The sequence below is a fragment of the Pseudonaja textilis genome, chromosome 5 (genome assembly GCF_049901715.1).
Source record: "Pseudonaja textilis isolate UNSWEBS1 chromosome 5, rPseTex1.2, whole genome shotgun sequence".
In the NCBI taxonomy this organism is placed as follows: Eukaryota; Metazoa; Chordata; class Lepidosauria; order Squamata; family Elapidae; genus Pseudonaja; species Pseudonaja textilis.
This window is the reverse complement of record NC_141994.1, coordinates 47907350-47933081: the sequence shown is the minus strand read 5'-3', so window position 1 is coordinate 47933081 and position 25732 is coordinate 47907350. Positions and strand designations below refer to the sequence as shown.

The window sequence follows — 25732 nt, the reverse complement described above, 5'->3', positions numbered from 1 at the left end:
CCATTTAAGCATAGGATTAGAAGGGTTTCCAAGCATACTGGTTTTCGCTTAGATAGGTCGCTTTCTTGTCGACGCTTTTCTCCTCTAACTGGCTTGGTCTATAAGCTGCGACCAATGGTTGGTGAAGCCTCGGTCTCTCCCAGCGTTTCTTGAAATTAAATCCTTTAAAACAGGATTAGGAAGCAGCCTCTATGTTTGTCCCAGCCGCCAAAGGGGGACAGGCTGAGCAGGATCCTTTCTCGAGTTTCTAGGCGACATTCATAAACGAAACTAGCCGCCCGCCTACTTTCTCCTTCCAGCCTGGAAAGAAGAGGAAAGAAAATATTCGAAAGAGGCATGGCTCATCCATATTAACCGAGTCTAACGCGGTCGTCATAGCAATACAGTAAAGGTATTTTAAACGGCTCCGCTCCCTGATTGGTGGGCCAAGGGCTCATTGCCTGAACCACCTGTTTGGGTGGATTCTAAAGCGAAGCCCTGCTGGCTCCTTGAAAGCAATTTTCGCGCGAGTGGGCGGGGTTTATACTAATGAGGCCGGGGAAGGAGGCTGGCACTGCCAAGATGGCGACGGAAAGGAGTCGCTCTCCGGTGGGGGGCTCGCCAGTGCCGGCCTCGATGTTCGCCCCAGAGCCCGTGGCGCACGGTGGGACAGCGGCGGCTTTCTCCAGGCCCCACGGCGGCGTCCCGGAAGCCGACTGCAGCGAGGACGGAGAGCTGCTCAATGGAGAGCCGGAGCTCGATCTTACCAGCAAGGTAGGCCTGGCGGGGCTGGGGACAAGAGCTGAGACGGCCGGAGGTCGGCTGTGACTACTCCGGGTCGCGCTCCTTTCGCCGCCTCTGTCCTTCATTTGAGCGCGGTTCCCTTTCTTACCACCCATACCAGGTCTGTCCTTGTTCTGATAGTCTTTGGGGAACTTCGCTCGGGGTCGTTTCACTAATGTTACTGTAAGTGAATTTGCTAGGAGATGGTAAAAGGTTGGTTTCTTCTGCCTTTGTCGCGGATAACGATTACGAGACGTATGTCTGAAAGAAGATACTTGTGAGAGTGTAAAACCTGGGTCCTTCGCGGGATCTGAGTCGGAGTACGTGGCATTCACCATTGGCACGTGTCTGGATTCAGAAAGTTAATACATGTATCCTATACTCCTGAATGAGTTTTCCCATAAATAAGAAAAAAGTGGGACTTAAACATTTTTAGAATTGTAACCTTGATTAATTTTTTTCTTATATGTCCACTGATTCTTGTTTTAAAGTTGGGGTATAAAGTTGTGTGTATAGACATTTGGATACCATCTATTTTAATATTGCATTTTTCTGATCAAAGAACTGGTGGTAGCACCTCAGTGTTTGTTAACCTGCTGGGCATGGTTATGTGATGGACTGGAAAGGGATCTGAGCAATTTTCACTATTTGTGTAATCTGATAAGATACTGACAGATCAGGCTTCTGTTGCTATGCTGTACTGAACTTTGCAGATCTAGGTAAATAGAAGCTGTTCTTAAAGTATTGGAATAGTTATGTATCCTGTCAAACACGATAAAATTCTGGATATTTTATACCGTGTCAGAAGCAGCAGACTTAAACTTTATTCCTCATAGTGTAAATACAGTATTTGAAAATGAAGTCAATTTCAGATATTAAAAATCATTTTAATATTGTTTCCTAATTAAGTAGTATAGCTGGGTAGTTTTGTTCTATCACTGTTTTTCTTTATCATTTATTTCCTTCTGAAAACAATACAGTTCAAACAAATATTTATTTTAAGGGGCATTCATCGAAGGGACTTAGGAACAGTTTAACAGAAACGTGATATGTTGCTTGAATTTTGTTTTAGCTGTATTGTTCAATGTGTTTGTTTATTGACTTGTCATTGATTAAAACAATATCTATCTTAAGATAAATAACTTGTTTTTCACATAGTTTATAAGAAGTAAATGCCCACTCTCTCTATTTAGCTAGTAATGGTGAGCCCAACATCCGAACAGTATGATAGTTTACTCCAACAGATGTGGGAGAGGATGGATGAAGGATGTGGAGAGACCATCTATGTTATTGGTCAAGGTTCAGGTAACTACTCTCTGGTTTATTTTCAATGCCAAATGCTGAGCTTTTAAAAAATAGTGGTTTTGCAGAAGTAGCTCAATTGACTGTGCTTGAGAAAAAAGGCTACTATATAATACCTACTTTATTCCGTAATAGAACAAGATGATTTCCTCATCTTCACTTCTAGCTAATGTTAAATCACACCATAATAAGCATTGTTTTCAGTTGTCAGTGCCAATTAATTAATCACATCAATCATCAATGTTCATATTTTCTCCCTGAACAAAACTGAAATACTGTCCTTTATACAACTATACAGTGTATGTATAGTAATTTCTATACATACACTACATACATTCTTCATGAAGGATTTCAGTTTTGTTCAGGGAGAAAATATGAACGTTGATGATTGATGTGATTTTGATAAATGATGTTCAGATTAGCTATATAAAATGAAAACAATGCAAGGACTCCTCAATTTATGACTACAATTGAGCCCAAAATTTCTGTTGCTAAGTGAAACATTTGTTAAGTGAGTTTTACCCCATTTTATGACTTTCTTGCCACAGTTGTTAAATGAATTACTGCAGTTAAGTTAATAAGGCTTCCCCATTGACTTTGCTCGTCATGAGGTCACAAAAGACAATCCCATGACCTCAGTACACTGTAACCATCATAAATATGAGTCAGTTGCTGAGCATATGAATTTTAATCACATGACTATGGAGATGCTACAATAGTCATTAGTGTGAAAACCTATCACGTCATTTTTTCCAGTGACGTAACTTCAAACTGTCACTAAATGAATGGTTGTAAGTCAAGGACTACCTGTAATACAGAAGATATTTCTTCCCCAATTAGAGGGTGTAATATGTAATTTTAGGATTGCATGTAGCCTCTAAACTCCTTTTCCTTCTGAGACATCAGATAAACAAGGGCTGCATAGAAATGCAGCTAGGTGTGTTTGGGTAGGTTAGTTTTCTGCTGGTAGAAAAGAGAAAAGAAAGGGTGGCAGGTTACATCAGTGAAATGTGCACTTACCCCCTCCCAGGTAACATACCTCCATGTCCTACAGATTGTTTTTGTATGCTTTTATTCACACATTCATTAAATTTATGTGCCGTGCATCTCATTATCAAGTGGCTCTATAAGTATTTTTTATTCTTCTACCATTATCTTGCCTATTTTAATCAATGCCCTTTAAGTGTACAAACTTTTAAATAATAGAACCCCTTGGCTAATCTGTTAAGAGACCAGGAGGGACAAAGTACCTTTAAATCTGTTATAATTAGTTCATGTAACTGTTCCTCCTTCCTTCCTAATGCTTCATCAGATGGGACTGACTATGGGCTTAGTGATGGAGACATGGAAGCCTCCTATGCCACAGTGAAGAGCATGGCAGAACAAATAGATGCTGATGTAATTCTCTTGCGAGAGCACCAAGAAGCAGGAGGCAAAGTGCGTGATTATTTGGTGCGGAAACGTGTGGGTGATAACGATTTCCTAGAGGTCAGGTAAGAAAAGATATGGAGGCTTGCTTAGTCAGCATAATACCTGCTGCTACAGCTTGTACTAGCAGTGGCAAAATCTGGTAACTCTGGTTTGACTATGGAAGTAATTTGGTCTAATTAATTTTTTTTCTCCTTCATGCTATGCATATAAATTTATGGTTGGGACTAGGAGTATATATTCTTATAAAGAAGTGTCTGAATGGCAGTTTCCTAGTTATTATGGTTAGAACATTGCAAATTCTATTTTTCATATCCAACAAAAGGCAAACATTTACTTTCTTTATAGATTTTTCAACTAACTTTTTAAGGGTTGGCTTAAACTGTCTTATACATTTATGCTCAGTTATTTTTTACTGTGGACAGACACAGCATATTAAACTAAAACATATTTGGTTTGGGTATAGTGTTCTGGTGAGCTCTGCCACTCAACAAACCAGTATTATGTATGAAACAGGTCATGGAAACATGCTCATGATGAGAATTTAAACCCATTTGGAAGCATTCCATGAATCTGGATTTTCCAGATAAAAAGTTGATACTGGTGTCTTAAGTTGTTCACCTTTTTCTTATCTTTACTCAGTTGGCACATAGCAGCTCTTGAAATTTGATCCTGACGCTTAAGAACTAGAAATATTTTTTCCAGTTTTGTTTAATAGTAATTGGTGAGTATCAAGATGAAAAACTTATGCCATTCTTATTAGCTGTATGGAAATATAGTAGGAACTTGGAATGTAGTTAAGAATTTCTTCTAAGTCAATTCTAATTTGCTATTCTTTGGCAAATGCTGTTTATGCAGCCTCCTTCTCCCTTCATCTCCAAAATGTATGTGTAGTGGGGTATCTTTAAAACACTTAAGATTAATGTACATGTTAAAAGGTAAAGTTGTACATTCAGATTGATTGCTAGAGACTTCATGAATGTGTACAAGTTGTTTTCTTAGTCACAGTATAGAAGTGGTTCACCACTGCTTTCTTTTTGGGCTGCTGTTGTCTTTCCACCCCAGTTCTGGACTCCTGTGATGATCTCCCAACCAAGTATTAAATAAGTCTGACCCATTTAGTTTTGAAGGTAAGCAAAGGTTGACTATGCTAGCTCTGTGCAAATCATTCAATGAGAGTTTCCTTGATGAGTATAACACTCCACTGGATCTATTTTTAAAAACTTTTTAAAATTTACAGCTAATTGAAGGGTCAGGACAGCATTTTTGAGATGCTCTTAAGATTTGCAGGGCATCTGTAAGGGATATTTTCACTCAGGTTGCCATTGTGACTATGTCAGTGTAGAAAATTTGTAGATGTGTACAGAACTAACATGCCATGTGCCAGCTGTATATAGTAGGGGTTCTGTGAATATGTACTTATATTTTCACATTGTGTAATGGGCAGTCAAGAAAGAAAACAGTCCAGCTTGGTTAAGGATTTGGCCATGATGTTAGTGATTCAGTATCGCTGAAAGGAAAATGTCCAAATAATAACAATCCCTTGTAGTGTTTCCTATATTGTGACAGCAGTCTTCTTGATCCTATAGCCTTTAGGAGGTGTTCTATTATAAGTTGTTCTCAACTTTCATTTAGTAACTGTTTGAAGTTACAATGGCGCTGAAAAAAGTGACTTATGATCATTTATCTCACAACTCTTGTAGCATCTGCATGGTCACATGATCAAAATTTGGCCGCTTGACAGTGGCTCATATTGCCGTGTTCCAGGTCCATGTGATCACCTTTTGTGATCTTCTGACAAGTAAAGTCAATGGGGAAGCCAAATTCATTTAACAACCATATTATTAACTTAACGACTGCAGTGGTTCACTTAACAAATGGCAACAAAGATTGTAATATTGGACAACATTCACTTATTAACTGTCCTGCTTAGCAACAGAAATTTTGGGCTCAGTTGTGGTTATAGGTCGACTACCTGTGTAACTTCCAGTCAGCCTAATCGATAATGGGAATTATAATCCAACATCACTAGCAGGATTAGATTGACTCAGATTGGGAAGGGTCATGCAGGAATATCTAATTTCCAAAAGGGAATATGCTTTTCTGAATTCTCAGTTTCCTGCTTTGAACTTGGTCCAGGTCTGATGGACGTATTCAAGTTGTTCAAGTTTGTTGGCTATCGTTTTTCAAATTTATATGTTTTTGAATCAAGCTTTGATTCAAATTTCTTCTTCCACCATCTCTCCCCATATTCACTTTGAGCAGTAGCGGAGTTAGACATTAAGATACAGAAATTGGGTCAGGGATTCATGAAAGTCACTTGGTGACTTGTTTGGTTGTATCACTCCAGCTCATCTCAATCTACTTCATAGCTGTTGATATGGGGTAAAATTAGAGGAATACACTGGTGAGAAAAAGCAAGATGTAAACGTAAAAAATAACTGCTATGGAATGATAAATTTCAGTATTATGTTATGCTGCAGAGTGCAGATAATGTATTACTTACAGCATAAAACATGATGGCTTTTAGCAGTTGTGCTAGCTCTGAAGAGTTATAAGACAAAATTGTAATCCGAGGGTCTTCTCATTGTGTTGGATTTAGGTTTGAATGAAGACACTGGTGTTTGGGAAATAGTTTTGGTACTGATTATGTCATTGTGCACATCCTTGTGAGATTTCAATGTTCTAACAACGGCATTGGTGACTTTTTCCTCCTTTAGTCTTAGTTATGTTTTATATGATGTGGAAACTTGTGATTGGAACCTTATGAAGTAGCTCTTAAAATATATGTTGCAACGTTTTGAATATGCTGCTGATTTTCATTCTATATTGACAGGAGGAAATTGATTCGAATTGTTGCATTGAAGTCCAAGAAATTTATCACTTTCTTTTGTCTTCCTATAGGGTAGCGGTGGTTGGCAATGTGGATGCTGGGAAGAGCACTTTGCTGGGGGTTCTGACCCATGGTGAGCTGGACAATGGACGTGGTTTTGCTCGGCAAAAACTTTTTCGCCACAAGCATGAGATTGAATCAGGCCGTACCAGCAGTGTGGGCAATGACATCTTGGGCTTTGACAGCGAAGGCAACGTCGTGAACAAGCCTGACAGCCATGGTGGGAGTTTGGAGTGGACCAAGATTTGTGAGAAATCAACAAAAGTCATAACCTTCATTGACCTAGCTGGGCATGAGAAGTACTTGAAGACTACAGTCTTTGGCATGACTGGGCATCTCCCTGATTTTTGCATGCTAATGGTAAGCAATGCTAATTGTAGGGAAAGGTGTTTGTGGTAAAGCAGCCCTTTTCTAACATTGTTCTTGACTCACAGTTGAATATAATTTATATGATAAATAACAGCAATAATAAATACAGTAACAACAATAATAATATGGTAGAATTTACATACTAAAACTTTTTACCAAACTGAATGTTGGGAACTTCAGTCGTCTATCTTCTGCTCATGAAACATGTTTTGTGGCTTGTCTTGATTTTACATGATATTTCTCAGCCTAACTTTGTTTTTGAATTGTACAGAATGTATTTTATTTGTTTAATTTATATGCCACTCATCTCACTATCAAGAACAACTCTGAGCAGCTTACAATATGTATGAAAGTTGCTGCTCAAATACAAAATGTAAAACTTAGTAGAAATATCTCTGTGCCACGTGTGATTATCCCAAAGACATAAGTAATAATGCATGCAAAGCATGTAAACATTGGCTCCTGTTGGCTTATTGAACATTCTTCTTTACACTGGAAAAACAAAAAAGTAACTTTGTGATGGTAACCTAATAAGAATTGATTTAGATTATGTTTGTATCTGACTTTTCTTCCATGACAGTAGCAAGCAGGTAGCTTCCCTTCGTCATTGTATGCTGATTCTGAGGTGCATATCCCATCCTAAAATAAAGGGAAGCTTGGGAAGTGCTTGGACACAAAAATCAGACACTACAGAGAAGTTTTTAAATGTGGAAAAATGCTTTTTAGATAACATTTTGAATAGGCTGGAATATTTACTTCATTAAGACACCTTCCCTCTGGTTCACGACCTAAGGTGACTCTGGTTCCTCTTGAATTATGCTCTTCAAATTATCCTCACAAATGGTGTTACTAACGCTGAAAAATCATTTCTCATATGACAAATAGACCAACTTTTACTTTGCTACAACTCCTATTTTTTTCTCACATGATTGAAGTGTTTGTCTATGCCCATCTTTTTTGGCATACCCATAAACCATTGTTTAATGCCCTCATAGTCACAGTTGTTTTTCCTTAAACTTTATCTCAATACAGGTTGGCAGCAATGCTGGAATTGTTGGGATGACCAAGGAGCACCTAGGTCTGGCATTGGCACTTAATGTTCCAGTCTTTGTGGTGGTGACCAAGATTGATATGTGTCCGGCTAACATACTTCAAGGTAAATGGTTATTGCTACAACAGTTTCTCTTTGCTGTGTTCATCTCAGTTGTGCTAAGGAGGGACTAGGATTTGCTGCCTTCTAATTTCTAGCCTGGTTTCTTAATTGCATTAGACTGACTTTCACTACATACATAAATAGTACAAAAATATTCCTAATTTTCCACATCAGCCTTGAGAAAAGTTCAAAGAGCTTTTATGACTGAGGGCAAAGCTGAAACTGCTCAGAGTCCTATACGAATGTAAATAATAATAATAATAGGTTCCTTGGGTGCAATCCCAAAAGAACTGGAGCACCACTTGAGCATTATTGGCATTGACAAAATCACCAGTCAATTGCAAAAGGCACCCTTACTGGGAATAGCTTATATCAGTGGTGACTAACCTTTTTGGGCTCACGTGGCAGCACCCAGAAGGCAATGCGAGCGGGGGGCCCCATGCCCTCTGAGCATGTGCACATAATCCCCGTGCACGGCACGCATCTGCGCATCACACGTGATCCCCGCACTGCGCATCTCTGAGCATGCGTGCAAGACCCCTCCTGCGCACCCTTGACCCCGCGCATGCACACCAGATACCCAACAATCAGTTGGCAAGCGGTGCATGTGTGCATGCTCAGTGGGGCTCTTCCGGGCGACCTCTCATGCCACTTCCAGCACATGTGCCATAGGTTCGCCATCAAGGGCTTATATTCTGTGACAATATCTTTAGCACCATCAGACAATAACATCTTCCTATCCCAGGTCCTTGGGAGGATTCAATAGGTGGATAAAAAAGCAAAATCCAGGCTCACTGTGCGAGAAACCATAGCAGTCTTAACAGTACACCAAGTCTCCCTATTCTGTTTAACACCTTAATCACTATACCATCCTGGCTTTCTTTTCTGTTTTTGTTTTTCTGATCTTTTTCTATCTCTTCTTGTGGTTGATGCTTTCAAAGAAAGTAGTGGCATCATATTAAAATATTAATTTCCAGTCACTGCTAATTAATTTGACACTAGCCCTTTGAGGTAGTTCAGATCAAAAAAACCAGGCACAATATGGATTCCAGGACTGCTTTTTTTTTTCATAAGGTTGAATTACAGAATCTTGTTATTCTGTCCCTGTTTCTCTCTGTCTCAGCTTATCCTAAACAAAATTAAGGTGGGGTTATTTTGAGTTTCTTTGCCATACAGGTAGTCCTCAAATTACAACAGTTCATTTAGTGACTGTTCAAAGTTACAACGGCATTGAAAAATGTGACATGATGGTTTTTCACACTTGTGACGTTTGCAGCATCCCTGTGGTTACGTGACCAAAGTTCAGATGTTTGGCAATTGACTCATATTTATGACAGTTCCCGTGTCCCAGGGTCATATGACTATCACCTAATAAAGTCAACGGGCAAGCCAGATAAACACTCAACAACCGTGTTACTAACTTAAGTGCGGTGATTCACTTAACATCTGTGGCAAGAAAGGTCGTAATATGGGAAAATTCACGTAACAATTGTCTCGCTTAGCAACAAAAATTTGGGGCTCAGTTGTAGTCGTGAGTCAAGGACCACCTGTATTTCCCCCTATTTTAGGACTGTGTAATCTTCAGGTCTCTTCAACAGCTTGCTCATTGCTTCCCTATTTCCAAGGTCAGCTCTGTAACCCTTTATATTTGTATTGATTTTAAGCTCCCCTTCTCTTTATTAAGATTAATTAAAATAATTAACCCAGCCATCCAAAGTCTCTTGATAGCAAGATGGGTGACATATAAATTAAATAAATAAATGAAATAGAAATTTTCTGTGGTTAGTAAAATTTATATTCATCTTTGTATTCATTCAAATTTGTATTCATCCTATGTGATCTGTAATTCACAAAACAGTCACACTGGTGTAATGAAATGGCTTGAAATCAATGTATCATTGTTGTTTTTCCTTCTGTCTCATAGATAAACTTTTAAGAAAAAAAGTTTATATGTTTTCTTCATCCATTTGATAATGTAAGATGAAGAGTTATGGGCATTTCTTTCCGTGGAGATCTTTAAACTTTTTTCCTGATATGATAGTAATTGGTTTGTTTCTTTCTAGATATTTAAAACTTAAATTATGGAGGTTAGGTCTGAATAGGGAAAATATTTAGTTTAATAACTAGTTTATAAACAGCTTTACTTCTGGAGCTGTTTGTAGCACATAAGTTGTGAGTTCTATATAGCATTTTGCAAACACAGAAAAAAGTAAAAATCTGGCAGATGATTATATTGGCTTATAACTTATCTATGAGTTATAAGTATGTAAGTATTTAACCATAACTATTGCACCTGCAGCAGGCATTTGCAGTTAGCAAGTTGATTTGGGTTTACAGGTAACTCTGAAGTAATGCAGCCTCTTTTAATTTGTTACTATTCAGATATGTTGGGCTACTGCTCCTGTTCTCTGCAGGACACTTGTTTAGGGAGGCTGATGTCATGTAAGAAAACATAAAGGAGCATCAGGACATAAACATAATTGAAGATGTTTATAGTCCAGCCTTTGAAATGTTTTCCACAAACTCAGAAAAACGATATGAAGTAAATAATCCTTCAGCATTATTGTCCTCCAACATTTGTTACAAAGGACATATTTTGGAATTAAAAAGTTCTGTTTATATATTGTAGCAAATAGTTGTGAGTCTTGTGAACAAATGAAAGCATTATTTCTTCATTCTATCTAAAATGAATATGGTTACCAATGGCCATCATAAATTAGGACCCTCAGCAAGGATGTTTCTAATATACTTTGTGGTAGGAGCAGCCAGTGTTGTTAGTGGCAAGACCAATTACTGTGTTTTGGAATGGGACATGGGTGTATCTTATGCTACAGCAGGCCATGAAAATCAATGTGAGTTAAAATATGCAAGTGTGTTTTTTATTTCTGTTCTGTACAACTCTGTTTCAGGGGATTATAAATAAAATGACATATGTTTTGTCTTTAAAAGCAAAGCAAAAGAAAATACTTAGGGCATATTAGTTGTTTCAAACAGTGATTTTCTATTGATCTTTTTTTAAATGTGTAGTTTTGTGTAGGCAAATACTGTTTTCTGATACTGCAGATGTTAGTTTTTCCAGGCCTTTTATGTAAGGTATGACCAAGGCTCCTACATAGCCAGCTCTGTAATAAGGGCTTTGTTTATCTAGAAAATAAGGGCTTTGTTTATCTAGTACATATGCTTGGTGTAATAACTACAATTGGATTTATTCAGCAAACCATTGTAAAATGAACAATGGCTGTGAGCCCAGAGTTGATTGGCAAGCTGGTCTATCACCAGTGGTCTCAAAAATTGACTCTTTACAAAATCTATACATTGTAGACTGTTTTTGACATCTGTCCTTTACAAGAGCATCTTCATTCATTCCTTACTGTGGTAAGTGTTCATGGGGACATTATTTTTTTCTGTCAAAGACAAGCTATTGTCTTCGTATAAAAGTACAATGAATGCCATAAGCATTCTGTAGCAGAGCATTTCTAAGAGAACAAGCTGACCGGAATAGGATCCGTTCTGACACCTTCACAGTTACGTTGGCAAATGAATGAGGCTGCCTGCTCCTGGGCAAAAATTGCATTTCTATATTGTTATGATGATAAAATGGATATTCTGGGTTCTTGGTGCCTTTGTTTATTTTACCATTTTAATATTGAGACCTAAAACCAGACTTCAGGGAAGCAGTGGTGGACTGAAGACAGATTTGCTTTTTGTGGAATGAAAAGCCTTGAAATTCTGGATAAAGGGAAGGATATGGGATCACCCACAAGTGTCTCATTGAGATGCTGCCTGCAAGGAGATCATAAATAGTAGTTTCCAGTGGGTGTTAAGAGTTCTGGGAGCTTAGTGAAAACCAGCTTCGCCCAGTTTGGAACTTTCAAATGGACACTAGTTTCACCCACTTCCTCTCTGAAATCATTTTAGGAAATGGCTTGTTAACCACCTTTTGGATATTAAGAACCTTCAGAATATCTTTCATCACACTGGATGATTCTCCTTCAACCCATAGTGAAAGAAATTTCATATAAATTTAAGAACTTAATTTTTTTAAATTCTGAAATAAATAGCAAAGGGTGGTAATTATGTTGATTTTGGAAAGTTTTAAACAGACCGACGGGATAGATCAGGGGTGTCAAACTCACGTCATCATGGCGGCATCATGTGACATTTCAGGACTTTTCCCCCCTTAGCTAAACTGGGTGTAGGCATGGCCAGCACGTGATGCATCTGGCCCACAGGCTGGGAATTTGACAGCCCTGGGCTAGATGGATGGGAAATAAGATTTTGAAGCTAATTGGATTATTTAAAATGCTTTTAATATATATGTGGATTTTGAATCTAAGTGTAAGAAATCTTCCTGTGGGAAAACGTTGAGGATACAGGCAACCAGAAATAGTAAAAAATAATTAAAGAAGAGGCCCACTAATACAGAACAGAAAAAAGTATTTTAACTTTGGAAGAATTAAAGAATATTTGGTAACAGTGCATTCAGAAATTTCTCTTGCTACCATAAAAATAGGTTTAAAAAAATAGATGGATAGAAGAAGTATAAGTGAGAACCACACTGTTTTGGATATGGATTAAAAAATAATAAGATACAAGAATGATATGGAAAAAGATGTCATACAGGACTTACAATGAAACCCTTGATGTGTTAATAAATAAAGGGGACACATAAATGATAGAAGAGTGACTTGAACAACTTTCTTATTTTGGACTTACCAGGAGATATATTACACTTATGAAGGAATTCCTGAGGGGGGAAAAAAGGAAGAGCGAAAAGAAATCAGCTAGTATTTAAAGAGAATAAACTTCAAGATTTTAAAAATTAAAAAGAAAAAAATATAAAATTGACTTATTAGACTAAGATTAAAAATACATGTTTTTAGTAGCTTAGTATTTTTTTAAACTAGGACAGAATGAGGAGACTTTATATACTTGTTTATAGATAATATATCAGAAGAAGGTTGTGTGTCTGTATTTTCAGAGAAAGTGATAAATTATGATGTTAAAGGATTACACAAATTGGCTTACATGATTAAGATTAAAATACAGAAGTTAATACTTCTGTTACATGTTAAACTTGCAAGGCAGTTTCTGAGAGGAGACAAAGAGAAAATGATAAATGAATTTTAATCAAAGGAATTAAAGATGATGGTTTTAAATTTGTTGCTGTTTCTAGTAGCTCTTAAAGAATTTTTCTTGACTGTTCAAAAGAGGAGGGAAAAGTTTGTTTATATATGAGATGAGATATGGGAAGATTATTTTTTGTATTAGAGAAAACAATCATTGTGTTGAAAGTAAAGGAACACAAAGTGATTTATTTGATTATAGTTGGAATATATATGTTGTTATTTTGGGTAACTCTTAATGGACTTTTGCTGATGAACGTTGAATGACCAGTCTTCATAATTTGTTCATAGATGAGAATGAGATATGGGAAGATGAGATCTTTTGAAATGATCAGCTATTTAAAATGTTTGTACTTAATGAAGGGGGCAGTCATTTCATTTTTTCCCTTATATATTTTTTTCTTCCCACCCTTTTTTGTACCTTTCTTATTTTTTACTTTTTATATTTTCTTTTAGTTTATATTTGTATTTTTTAATACAAACATTATTAAAAATAGATATTGAGAGCAAAACAAGATCCTAGACCACATGATAAGATTAAATCTTGTAACATTTTCTTAAACTATTGTGTTTTGTGAAATTAACTTGTGGACAAAGCAATAATGCAGATTAAATTCTATCTGTAAGAATTGCTTTATTTTAGGACTGGTTTTTCTAAACAGAAAAGGTACATGTAATAGAGAATAAAAGTTGTAAGCAAGCAGAAACAAGGAGCTGTTTTAGGGCCTCCAAAGTTCTTGTTACAGTCTTTAAATTTTAATTTGATTAACCCTCTCCCACTGAACATCTGTATCTTGCTTTCTAAATTCTAGCTCTATTTAAGACTTATTTTTCTCCTTTTAAATAAATTTTGAAATCCTGGTGCTCCAGGCTGTAAATACTGTATTTCGAATAAATTGGAAGTGTACTTAGCTGCTGTTTTGATGTAGTACCTGGTTAGTTCTGAATATGAGCCATTGTGCTATTTGCAATGTTGTCAGCTGGAGAACAAGAAGAATACAAATGGTCCAGCTGGAAAAATGGCAAGGGGACCATCACCCAGGAGCTTCCTTTGACAGAAGGAAGATGATCCTGTTCCACCTCTCTCTCTTGCTCTCAACTAACCCTATCAAAATTAAGGGCCACAAACAAGCCTAATCGTTTTCATTTTGTTCATCAAGAAACTCTGAAGCTCCTGCAACGACTGTTGAAGTCCCCAGGATGCAGGAAGATCCCTGTGTTGGTCCAGAGCAAAGATGATGTTATTGTTACAGCCTCCAATTTCAGCTCTGAGAGGTAACTAATGAAAACAAGTTGAATCCCAATTTGATAACTTACAACAGAGATAAAAGGCTTCTAGGAAAGCCTTGTAAAATTGATATTTTTTTAAAGCAAATATAAGTAGACCCTCACAATCTTATCATTTTTTTTTATAGCCAAACACGAAGAATAAGATAGTAAAGAGCCCTGAGTAATTTGTTTTGTAATCATCTTTTTTTCTCATTAGGATGTGCCCAATCTTCCAGATTTCCAATGTCACTGGTGAGAATTTGGAGTTGCTGAAGATGTTTCTCAATCTCTTATCTCCAAGGACAAGTTACCGGGAAGAAGAACCTGCGGAATTCCAGATAGATGATACTTATTCTGTGCCAGTAAGCAGAAGTATTCTAGAAAAACCTTTCTGTCAACTTTTTCAGAAATGAGAAAAGTAATTTGCTATTTGAGTCCTAACTTGATTCACTTGTTTCCTTTTTTACTTTCTTCCTGAAATAGGGTGTCGGAACAGTGGTGTCTGGGACAACCCTGAGAGGCCTAATCAAGTTAAATGACACTTTGCTTCTAGGCCCAGATCCGCTTGGCAACTTCTTGCCTATTGCAGTGAAATCCATCCATCGCAAGCGCATGCCGGTCAAAGAGGTGCGGGGTGGTCAGACTGCTTCCTTTGCTCTGAAAAAGGTGAGTGCCAACTTGCTCTGGGAAGGCATTTATTTTCAGTGTCTGACAGTGAAGTGGTAAACATGTGTATCCAGAAGTATACACACTTGGTCTGTATATTCAGGGTGGCTAAGGTATAGTGAGTTTTGTCTGTAATTACAAACCAAAATTGCCTCCACTGGGAATAAGTTAATGAGAAATATGACAAAGATGTATATGCGTGAGGAACGGGCAGTCCCTTTTATTTTCTTCCATAATCTCCTTTCCACTCATTAATCCTATCTAATTTTTTAAGGAAATAAATTGAGTTCAATTGGATTAGTCCTAGATAAGTAAATGTAGAGATCTAATTTGGTATAGTACTTTAAGGCCCAAGGCTAGAAAATGGGAATCCATGAGTTCTGGTCCTGCCTTGGGCATAAAGCCAGCTGGGTAACCTTGGCCCTGCCACTCTTTTTCAGTCCTAGGAAGAAAGCAATGGCAAATCACTTCTGAAAATCTTGCCAAAACTTTCTAGTAAGTTTTGACCAAGCCGCCACTTTAAGTTATTATTCTTAGAATGGTGTCCTACTTGGTTAGTTGGATAGACGGACATCCAACCTCCCAGAAGAGGTTGCATTTAAAGATGTTGTACTCTTCTGTAAATACCACAGAAGTATGTTTATTTTCCAATGAGCCTACGTTTGATTTTGATAACTCTCTTACCAGATCAAACGCTCCTCTATTAGGAAAGGCATGGTAATGGTATCACCTCGGTTGAATCCTCAAGCCTCTTGGGAATTTGAAGCAGAGATTCTGGTACTCCACCATCCCACCACTATCAGTCCACGTTATCAGGCAATGGGTATGTGAAGTTGCTTTCTATGTCTTATATACACCTGTTGTACTTTAGCTTGAAATATTAATTATAATAGTAGTGAAATATTAAATGGTAGTGGTTTATTCTCCATAAGAATAGGAGTGTACAACATAGGGCCAAGACTATCTTCTGCTCCTGAAGCTCTTGTTGCAGTCCCATCTCCCCTCTAAATGGTAAAATTACTAAATAGATTAGGAGTATTGCTATTAACTTAATCCTTCCCTCCTCAAACAGAACATTAAGAGGCCAGGTGCAGCTCTTAATATTTTGCATCTCTAACTTAAGGGGACAGCACCAACAATTAGCAAAAAGAGTACTATTCATTGTGAAACTTTTGGAATGTGGCAAAAGAACATCGAGATTGTTGGGTGATCCGTGTCTAGGCTGCACCCTAGACACGGATCACCCAACAATCTCGATGTTCTTTTGCCACATTCCAAAAGTTTCACAATGACTTGCACCACTGTACAAATTCCGTTTTAGTGCTAGGTTTGATGGGTGACCCGGCGGTGGGGAGAAGAGAGCGAGGGGCTGCATGTGATTTTTTTTAACCTGTATCTTACAGGATAGAGGTTTTGAGGAAAGCATGGCATATGGGAAGCCTTCAGATTTGTCATTAGAGGAATCCCTCACTGCTTAAGAATGCCACTGAGCAATGAAGATCTGGGCTCACTAAGGAAAGCAACAAGAGTAAAGTTTTGATGTTGTTCCTATTAGTCAGAGATCCATATACATAACAAAGGAAATTGAACTTATTTTGTGTGGTGAATTAATAACATCCATGTATATTGCCAATATTTGTTTCCCTGGTGATATTCTGAGTGCCAGTGAGATTCTTACTGTTTCTAGTACATTGTGGTAGCATTCGCCAAACAGCCACTATCCTTAGCATGGACAAAGACTGCTTACGCACTGGGGACAAAGCCACCGTCCACTTCCGCTTCATCAAAACTCCAGAGTACTTGCACATAGACCAGCGGCTAGTTTTTCGTGAGGGGCGTACCAAAGCTGTTGGCACTATCACCAAGGTAATAATGGATGGGGAGGAGTTTCAGAGATTGGCATCTGCAGTTGCATAATTTCTCTTCTTCATTGATTAAACAGTGTATTGCTTTGTTTCCAGTTACTGCTTGTTGCTAGTTAATGGTGGGGTACATAATTGATGAACAATTTTGTTATTTTCCAGTATCTCTATATTTTTCTTAAAGCTTACAGTGTGTTGGATGGGATTAATTTTACAGCAAGTTCTATGCTTAAGATGGTTCTGTTCCCATTTTTTCAGAGCTTTCAGCCTGGGTAGCTAGAACAAGTTTGAGCGTTGTTGTTCAGTAAGGAACTTTAGTTTGGCAAAATGTTGCTTGTCTATCTGAATTTGCATTTAGCTCTGCTGGAAGGATCCACTGGGAAGCTAGCGAGAAAAGGATGGAGTTTTGGTCCTTCTTTTTTTAGAGATGCCATAACAAGTCAAGTATCTTTTAGAATTTTTACCCCATCCAAAATGAAATCATCTTAGGTGTCCTGCATCAGTGTTCTTTCCATTGAAATTAAAAATTGCTGCAATAGCCATCTTTTCTAAAGGCTTGCAAATCCAGTTACAGTTCTGTGTACTTTAAGCCTTGCTTCTGTTTGGAATGAAGGTATTATTCCAAATGGATTCTTCATATTTACAAATGCAATGTAAATCATCCTTTTTTAAGCATGGCAAATTCAGAAGGTTTTGGTTGCCAAATCAGAATATAATTTTATATATCATTCAAAGAGAATAAATGAAAATGGCTTAAATATTATTTTGCTGTTAGCATCTCTCTTTTACATAACGTTTGGCCTTCCCTAAGCTCCTGGATTTTTTTAAAAAAGAAACTAACTTTAGTTTCTTCCTGCTTCAGGAGTTGTAGGAGATGAGAGAGCTTAGCTTCTTTTTCTAAGTATCTAAAGTCATATCAACTTTGCTTGGTTGATTCTGTGCTTTAAAGTAAAACCCAACACTCAGCAAAGATCCTGATTCTGGTTATCTGTTTTTGACTGGCAGTTACTCCAGACCACCAATAATTCTCCCATGAACTCAAAGCCCCAGCAAATCAAGATGCAGTCTACAAAAAAGGGACCCTTGACCAAGCGCGAAGAGAGTGGACCCCAGGCTGGCATAGCGGTGCTGACTTCCTCTGCGGCAGAGGATGCTGCCTCACTGGCAGCAGTTGCCTCAGCACCATTGGGTGCTCAACAACCACAGGTAGATAAAGTGCCTTTCCCAGGCTTACCTTAAAGGGAACCACCATTCCTCCTCCACTGATTTTGCTGAGTTCATATTAAGAAAATGCTTTTTAAACTAAGCCTTGTTGAACAAGCCTTTGCATCCTGATTCCCATTCCCTGCTATGTCAAAAGAAAATAATCAAGCAGGGTATTGTATGTTCATTTTTAAAACTGTGTTCAGAGTTGTTTTTCTGTCCACAATTGGTATGACTACATCATAAAAATGAGTCCCAACACAGGCACAAATGTCAGGGTAATAATCTTGTAGCTAAGGAAACTGCTTGTATCTTTGTTTCCTTTTAAATGGAAGTTTATTTCCATCTATCCCATAATGAACATCCTAAGCTTTTTATTTAGTTCAGAGTGAGACCGCTGTTTGTCTGCCTCAACTTTAAGTGTCCTGTTTAATAGTTCGTGGGATGTTAAATCTTTTCCACATGAGCTTGCAGTTCTTTTGCAGTTTGTGGATCCAACTGTTTCCTTTATGATGTTGGTTAATATAGTAAGGATTTACTGAGAGAGTCTTATTTTTACAGTTGCCCCAAAGTGTAGAATGAACTCCCTCTTCAATTATGGGGCTTTCCTTGACTTACATTGAAGGCATAAAATGTATCCAATTCAAATTTCTGTTTCTGCAAGATAAGTTTTTACAGTTTTGTGAGGTTTTCATTTGCAGAATTTATAGTATTCTATTGCATTTTAACTGTTAAGATGCCATTGTAAACTTTGGGCAGGTAGCATGTTAAATTGACAAAAGCTTGAGAGTTTTAGCATAGCAGCGCTCCTTAATTTAAGATAGTTGTGCTCTGTATCTGCAATCAGTATTTATCTAGCACACCAGTCTTCTTTCTTCCTTTGGCCTGTGTGTGTTTGTGCCTTTGGTTTGTCTCCCGCCATGTGTTATCTGTCTAGAGCTTTCCACATGAATTGGAACAGAACTCCCTTTGTCCAATCTTAGTTGTCTGTTTGTCTTGGTTATTTGTCTGTCTTGTGTTCAGCTTACCTCTGCTTTTCTTTTCCCAATGCTTTCCTTCAGCCTGCATTGGATGAAGAATCCCACAATCAAGAGGGAAATAAGGTATTTCCTCTACTATGGCTTACACGCCTTAGGAGCACAGGCTTGGAGGGAGCTCGTCATAATCTTTAAATTGAATTCTCATGAAACTCAGGAACCTTCAGAGAGAATTGTTATGAAAATATTTTCTCATCCACTCATTTCCCATTTATTATTTGATTTTATTTATAGCTTGTTTTTCATTGTTACAAATTTCAAAGGAATTTACAGTGGAAAGAGAAATACGCAAAGATCACCTAAACTATACCAGTCATGTTAGGGTTGCTGATAATCAGGTACTCTTATATTACTGGATTTTAATTCATGGTGGAAATGCTCCATGCCCACTTTATTTTGCTGCAGTGCTTGTGCCACTTAGCAGTTACAATAACAGAGAATAACCCACCACCATGACAATAAGAAAAGCATCAGCGAGATGTTCTCTTCCGAATAGGATTGGGAAAGCTTAGGTGGAAGATGGTTTTTTTATGGGGCTTACACATATCCAATACCCAACACTGTGACTTGTATTTGTGCTTTTTTTTTCTTCTCAGTTTCTTTGGTCATCCAAAATCTCTTGTCTGTCTTATTCTAACTTGGGCTTTTTTTTCTCCCCACCCCTTTCCCTAGGCAAAAGCTGGGGGTGGTGGCCGGAGGCGTGGTGGCCAACGTCATAAAGTGAAATCTCAAGCAGCTATTGTGACTCCAGCGGGTGGCTGCTGAACATCTTTTCGGAAATTGAGAAATTCACATCTCCCTCTCCATTTCTTCAATTCAAAAACCTGGAGCAGCTTAACCAAAATCCTTTGCAGCTGATGTTCTACTGTGGAAGATTTTGGGGTGGGGGTGGGGGCCCTGGGGTTGGGGAGGAAGTTTCAGGGAATGTGGGTTTTCCATTGAAACTAATGAAGGTGACAACGAACAGATGGGACTGACCAGCAGCCACCTTCTCCCTTTTCCCAAAACATTTTGTACACCTGGAGCTCTTAGTCATGATTTTTATGTTTTTATTATGGTGGTTTTATGTGTGAGTGTGCTTGTGAGCATGTGCATTCAGGAGAATACAGGTATAAGAAAATGAAGTACCTGTGTTTTCCCCATTCCCACATTCTTCATTAGGCTAGCCAACTTATTCTTTTGCCATTGGGAATTTCTGAAATCCCAAGCATTTAAGGTTAAGAATATGTGGCATTTGGCAGGGAGGAAACAGTTCTTCCCCATATTTCCAATGGTTTGAAACAGGTACCAGGTCTCTCTCTAATTTCACCATGACCATAGATGACAACTGTCAAAAAGGAAACCTCCCAAACAAGCCTCATCCCAAACCTTAGATTTCAATGAAATCCTAGAAGTTCAGTGTGTGTTTGCAAGCTTGTTTGCCCACACTTCATTCTTCTGAAAGAAAAGGAGAGTTTTGAAAGTGAGATTTGGAGGCCAAAGAGAATTTCATATTTTGTATATTATGTTCAAAACTTATCTTTTTTTCCTACAAACTGTAGAGGCTTCCGACTGCATGCTATATCTAGGTTTGCACCCAGCTATGTGGGCACATTAGGAACAAGAAAGTCAGAGTGCAAGGTTGTTTTTGGTTATTTGTCCATTTATTTTCATGGCTTCCAAACCAATTTGAAGGTCACATTTCCTTCCTACCATGAATAGATGCTATCGTTGGCCTCTGCATATTCAGCTCCCTTCACATTACAGAAATAGCTGCCTGTTTAATTTAATGCTTTAGAGACCAACTTGGAAACTTGTTTCAGCCTCTCCATATTTTTTCTGGGACACTTACAGACACTTCATAGAGGTGGGCTGAGGTTTATTGAATCCACCATTAAAATTTAAAGTCATTTTTGTGATTTTATAACTTTAGTAGCTGTGTCTCTTCAAGGCACTCATTCTGAACTGACATTTTAACTACATCGTGTTTTTAAAAAGCAGAAAGCATGAAAAAATGTGGTTTGTAGTTAACTGGTTTGTAACTTTGAATAGCATTTTCCCTATTGGATTTATTCCATTCTAACCATTTTTTGGAATAATCAGCCTTTTTTAAGTTATAAACATTAAAGAGCAGGTAGGACTACTTATACCATCTTCCCAAATTTGATGTGCTGTATATGTGTTGGATTACAATTCTCCAGCAAGCATGGTTAACAGATATGCTATATGAGATAGATGGAAGTTGCAGACCAATCTATCTTGGAAGATACCAGATTAAGGAAAATGGCTATATCTGTCTGGCTTTTTTAACAAAATGCTCAGCATCTGCAACATTAAGGGAGCCCTGTCAGAACAAATCAGTGTGAGGAAGATTAATGCAAGGTAGCAACCTGTGCTATTGCTTTTTACCCTGTATTACATCTGTCTCCACTTTCAATACCAAGGGAAGCAGAGGCCTTAGTCTGGTGTCTTCTTTATTTCATTCTTTTGTTAAGAAAGATGAATGTACAATGCTGGCAAGCATTAAGAAAGTCACAGTGCTGTGTTCTCCTTTTTGAGCCGCACATAAAAACTACTGAGGCTCGCATGGTGTCAACATTAAAAAGAACAATTTGGTAAAAAAGAAAAGTTTGTTGTTCTCTCCATTTTAAAGGAAATGGGGTATTACTTCACTAATCCTGTTGTTGCATAAAATGTAAATCAGGTTAGACGTAATTTGTAAATATGTTTTATATGGCTGAAATTTCTTCTCTGAAAAGTCTTGAAGGGCTAGCTGGTTGTTCTCCTGAACTGGAGATTAACTAAAATGCTTTCAGAATCTTGTAGAAAATCAAATTGACAAACAGGAAAGATCCTGCTGAATCAAACCTGTCTTTTTGTATACAAGTGACTTAAGGGGTTGTGCAAAAGCCTAAGCAAAATCAGGTGTTTACAACTGGTATTTAGCAAATGCTGCTTTTCATTCTGAAGGTATTAGACTTTCACTGAAATCAGTAGTTTACAGTAGGGTAGGGAACTTGGCACTTCTATCACTTATGGACTTAACTCCCAGAATTCCTGAGTGAGCCATAAAGGTTCTCTATCCCTGGCCTATTGGTTTTTCAGTTGTGGGAAATCATTTTGACTTGAATGGGACTGTTTAATATACAAATGTAGGACATATAAAGAATATAAATATTCCTACATTTGTATATTAAACAGTCCCATTCAAGTCAAAAATGATTTTCCCCAACTGAAAAACCAGTAGGCCAGGGATAGGAACCTTTATGGTTCACTCAGGAATTCTGGGAGTTGAAGTCCATAAGTGATAGAAGAGCCAAGTTTCCCTACCCCTGCTCTACAGGTTCGACTAGCTTTAAAAAAAAAAAAAAACAATTAACCCAGTATCACCAATCACATTCATCTCATAGAAAGCAAATTCTATGTGCTTTATAAATAATTGCCTTATCTTGTATCCCCCTGAGTTTCATACTGTTGCATGGTTGCCAAGTTCTGGTATTAGGAAAATTTCTACCTTGCTTTTATATACATTTATCAAATTTTGAATGAAAAATAGTTTGTAGTCTTTTTGAGCTAGAAGATAGCTTAATTATTTTGGGTATCCTATTTACATCCTTCCTAGCACTACAAAAAAGGTGCAATTACCAGAATTGTATGAAGTATTCCAAGGGCTATTTATAACAACTGTTCATAAGAAATGTGCACAATTAAAAAATAAGTTCAAAGCTATTGCTATTTTAAAAACCTGATTGGAAAAGTTGCAATCCTGATTTTAGTTAAGCCTTGACATCAAATGTTTTCTTAAAATTAAACTACAGTAGTTTAAACAGCAGTATAAATTTCTTTCTTAATTATGTAACTTTTTCAGCAGATTGGCTGTTCTTGGGATTCCTTCCATCATAGGCGATTTGTATCAACTTAGGAAGGGGGGGGGCGGTATATGTTTGCATATGGTCTGTGATCTATTTGACAAAAACATGTAGTGCCATTATCTTTGATGAGAATTACCACTCTACTTCCATTTTACTCCTCTCTGACAACACAAATTTCTTTGTTCATTGATGACTAGTTTCACCACTTTTAAGAAAAATCATTTATTGATTTATCTTGCATAGGTATAAATTGCAACAAAAATAACAGACTTTGCAGCATTTGTAATCTATAAACTTAGATACACTCCTCCCAACTCTCAGTACAAATTACAAAAAGATTTCTTAGGAGTATGATTTATTATTATTACCATTAATCTGTGGGGTACCTTCCTAAGGACAAAAATAAGTCTGGAAAAGTCATATTTTTCATGCTTCTTGTATCCATTTGAAAAACATACTGTATAAAAGCATTCCTGATGATAACCATTGGATATGTACAGTTTGGAAGCTACTATAATGCTTCCCAGTCAGCAGTCTTTAGCCTTCTGTAGTTTAGTACCTTCAAATGTACGACTCCCATCACGGTCTGTGGTTATGTGAAAAAGGTTAGGTATGTGAGTAGTGAGAGCAGCTGCATGCAAATGATAGGTGAAGGCATTGGCATCATAAAAGTATATTACTTTTTCATATGCTTATATAAGGTCACTGTTGATTTGATATCACTGGATTTTCAGTCTCCGATTGTATTTTGTAACATGTTTAAGTTAATTACACATTTAGCTATATTATCCATACCATGTGATGGTCTTAAACCAGATTTATTGACTGAACCAAAATGGTGGCCAGGAATTAACATATATTAAAACTTAACCTCAGGCCCCAGGTTGCACAGCCCCCAAGTAATGCACCTGGACATGGTGGCAAGCCATGAAATTCGACTATATATAATAAGTCAAATAAGTCAATTAATTGTCAAATAATTTGACCAATTTGACAATAAGGTCAGGTGGGCAAGAATACCAATAAGTGCTGCTTAATTAAGCCTTTTTTTAATTTGAAGATTTTTAGCTTTTGTGTGTCACAAGAATACAACTGCTATTGACCTTCACAATATTTATCTTCTCAATATTGTTCCATTACTTCATAAAACCATTGCACATCATGCCATATTAAATTCTAAGTTAATCAAATGTCTTAAAAATGCAGTATTCCAGAAATTTCAGTTTCCTTCTAGATAGAACCCTCCATCCATCAGGTGGCGCAATGGTTAGAATGCAGTACTGCAGGCTACTTCTGCTGATCACTGGCTGCCAGCAGTTTGGGTCTCACCAAGGTTGACTCAACCTTCCATCCTTCTGAGGTTTGTAAAATGAGGACCCAGATGTCTTGAGGGCAATATGCTGGCTCTGTAAGACTGCTTAGGGCTGTAAAAGCACTGTGAAGTAGTATATAAGTCTAAGTGCTATTGCTATTGCTTTCATAACAAAAAACCCCATCCTTAACCCATTATTATTTTGGGTAATTACAAAAAAGTTAATAGCGAATGGACTGATAGTACCCATCTGTCATTTTTACAGTTACACACAAGGAAAGACAAATACTACCAGAGAGGTCTGTACCAACATCACAAATACTAGCTAGATCTTTGTTTGGTGCAGGTGTTAACGAAGTTTATAGAGCCCATTAATGTTAACAAAATGTCAAGCATTTAACGTGCTATGTTATGTCACAGCAGTCACATCTTCATACCAAAGTAGTGAGGCAAGGCCCAAATAATACTATTTCTTCTATAATACTGTTATATGCATGCACCAGTTCTAGTTGCAAGAAACCTTGTCCTTTGTCCCCATACCGCTTCTCTCAGTATGTGCATGGAATGAGTAACGGATACTACCCTGCCCTTGTAGCTACCAAAGTACAGCAGTAAACTTGTGCACATCCACTAAGTTTATATTTACAATTGAGAAAATGCTTTTAAAACAAAGCCCCAAAGCAGAGGGAATAGCCACACCCAGCCTACTCCACTGTCACCTATCCTTAGGGAAAAAAGGAACCAGTTGACTGGACTATGGGGTTTTTCTTTCTGCTACAAGGGAACTCTGCAGCTCCTCTGGACAGTGCTAGCAACAATCATTTGCAGAACTAAGGTTTTACTAACTTTAACCACATATATCAAAGAATGAACCCAGGATATTTACATTACTCTGGTGTAGATCACTATACCCTCCTGCTACCAGATATCTCTACACTCTTTCCAGTTGTCAACATGGTTTCCTACCTAAATGTTTATGTGGCTTCATTTAAATAGTTAATAATAATAATTGCAGTCAAGAACAGAGATAATATTCATGTTGACTAGTGTGTTCCAAATGCTAGATCAATTTTTCCCCATCTGATCTCTGTTCTAGTAATCCCAATTTATCTGATGCATTGATTCAGGCTCATCAAGTCAATGTCAACTATTAATGACCACACTACAGACCTGTAGGATGACCAACACATTTGGAGGGACCCAAATTAGAAATGCTGGACAAGGCTCTATGGCTCCCCCCAGATCAAATTTTCTAAAGTAGGAAGCATTTGTTTCAGTCTGAAAAATTGGGTCTTTTGAGGCCCACCAAAGTTTCTATGCTCTTTTGCCATGTATGGCTATTTACTTCTCAAAAATGGAAGGAGGAATTACTTAGGCAACAATCCAGAAAGCTATATCTGTTCAAAGACAGATTTCATTCATTGGGCAAAAAGAAAAATGCGAGTGTAATAACACTTTAGAGCAAAGAAAAAGAACACAATTTTTTCAATCTCTCTACC

General features: G+C 37.6%; 1 protein-coding gene across 2 annotated transcripts; it reads left to right on the top strand.

Moving 5' to 3' along the window:
- The first annotated feature begins 532 nt into the window (after positions 1-532).
- On the top strand, positions 533-21677 carry GTPBP1 (GTP binding protein 1). 2 transcript variants are annotated; one of them, XM_087934791.1, is made up of 13 exons: positions 533-753; positions 1956-2067; positions 3377-3557; positions 6397-6745; positions 7787-7910; positions 14194-14308; positions 14520-14664; positions 14786-14968; positions 15656-15791; positions 16656-16834; positions 17836-18036; positions 19095-19136; positions 19743-21677. In XM_087934791.1, exons 1-13 carry the CDS (start codon positions 562-564, stop codon positions 19833-19835), a joined length of 2052 nt encoding a protein of 683 aa, XP_087790917.1. In that variant the 5' UTR covers positions 533-561; the 3' UTR covers positions 19836-21677. The 2 variants fall into 2 exon arrangements, with proteins under 2 accessions (XP_087790917.1, XP_026552161.2); XM_026696376.2 differs by lacking the exon at positions 19095-19136 and having other exon boundaries at positions 537-753.
- The last annotated feature ends 4055 nt before the right edge of the window (positions 21678-25732 follow it).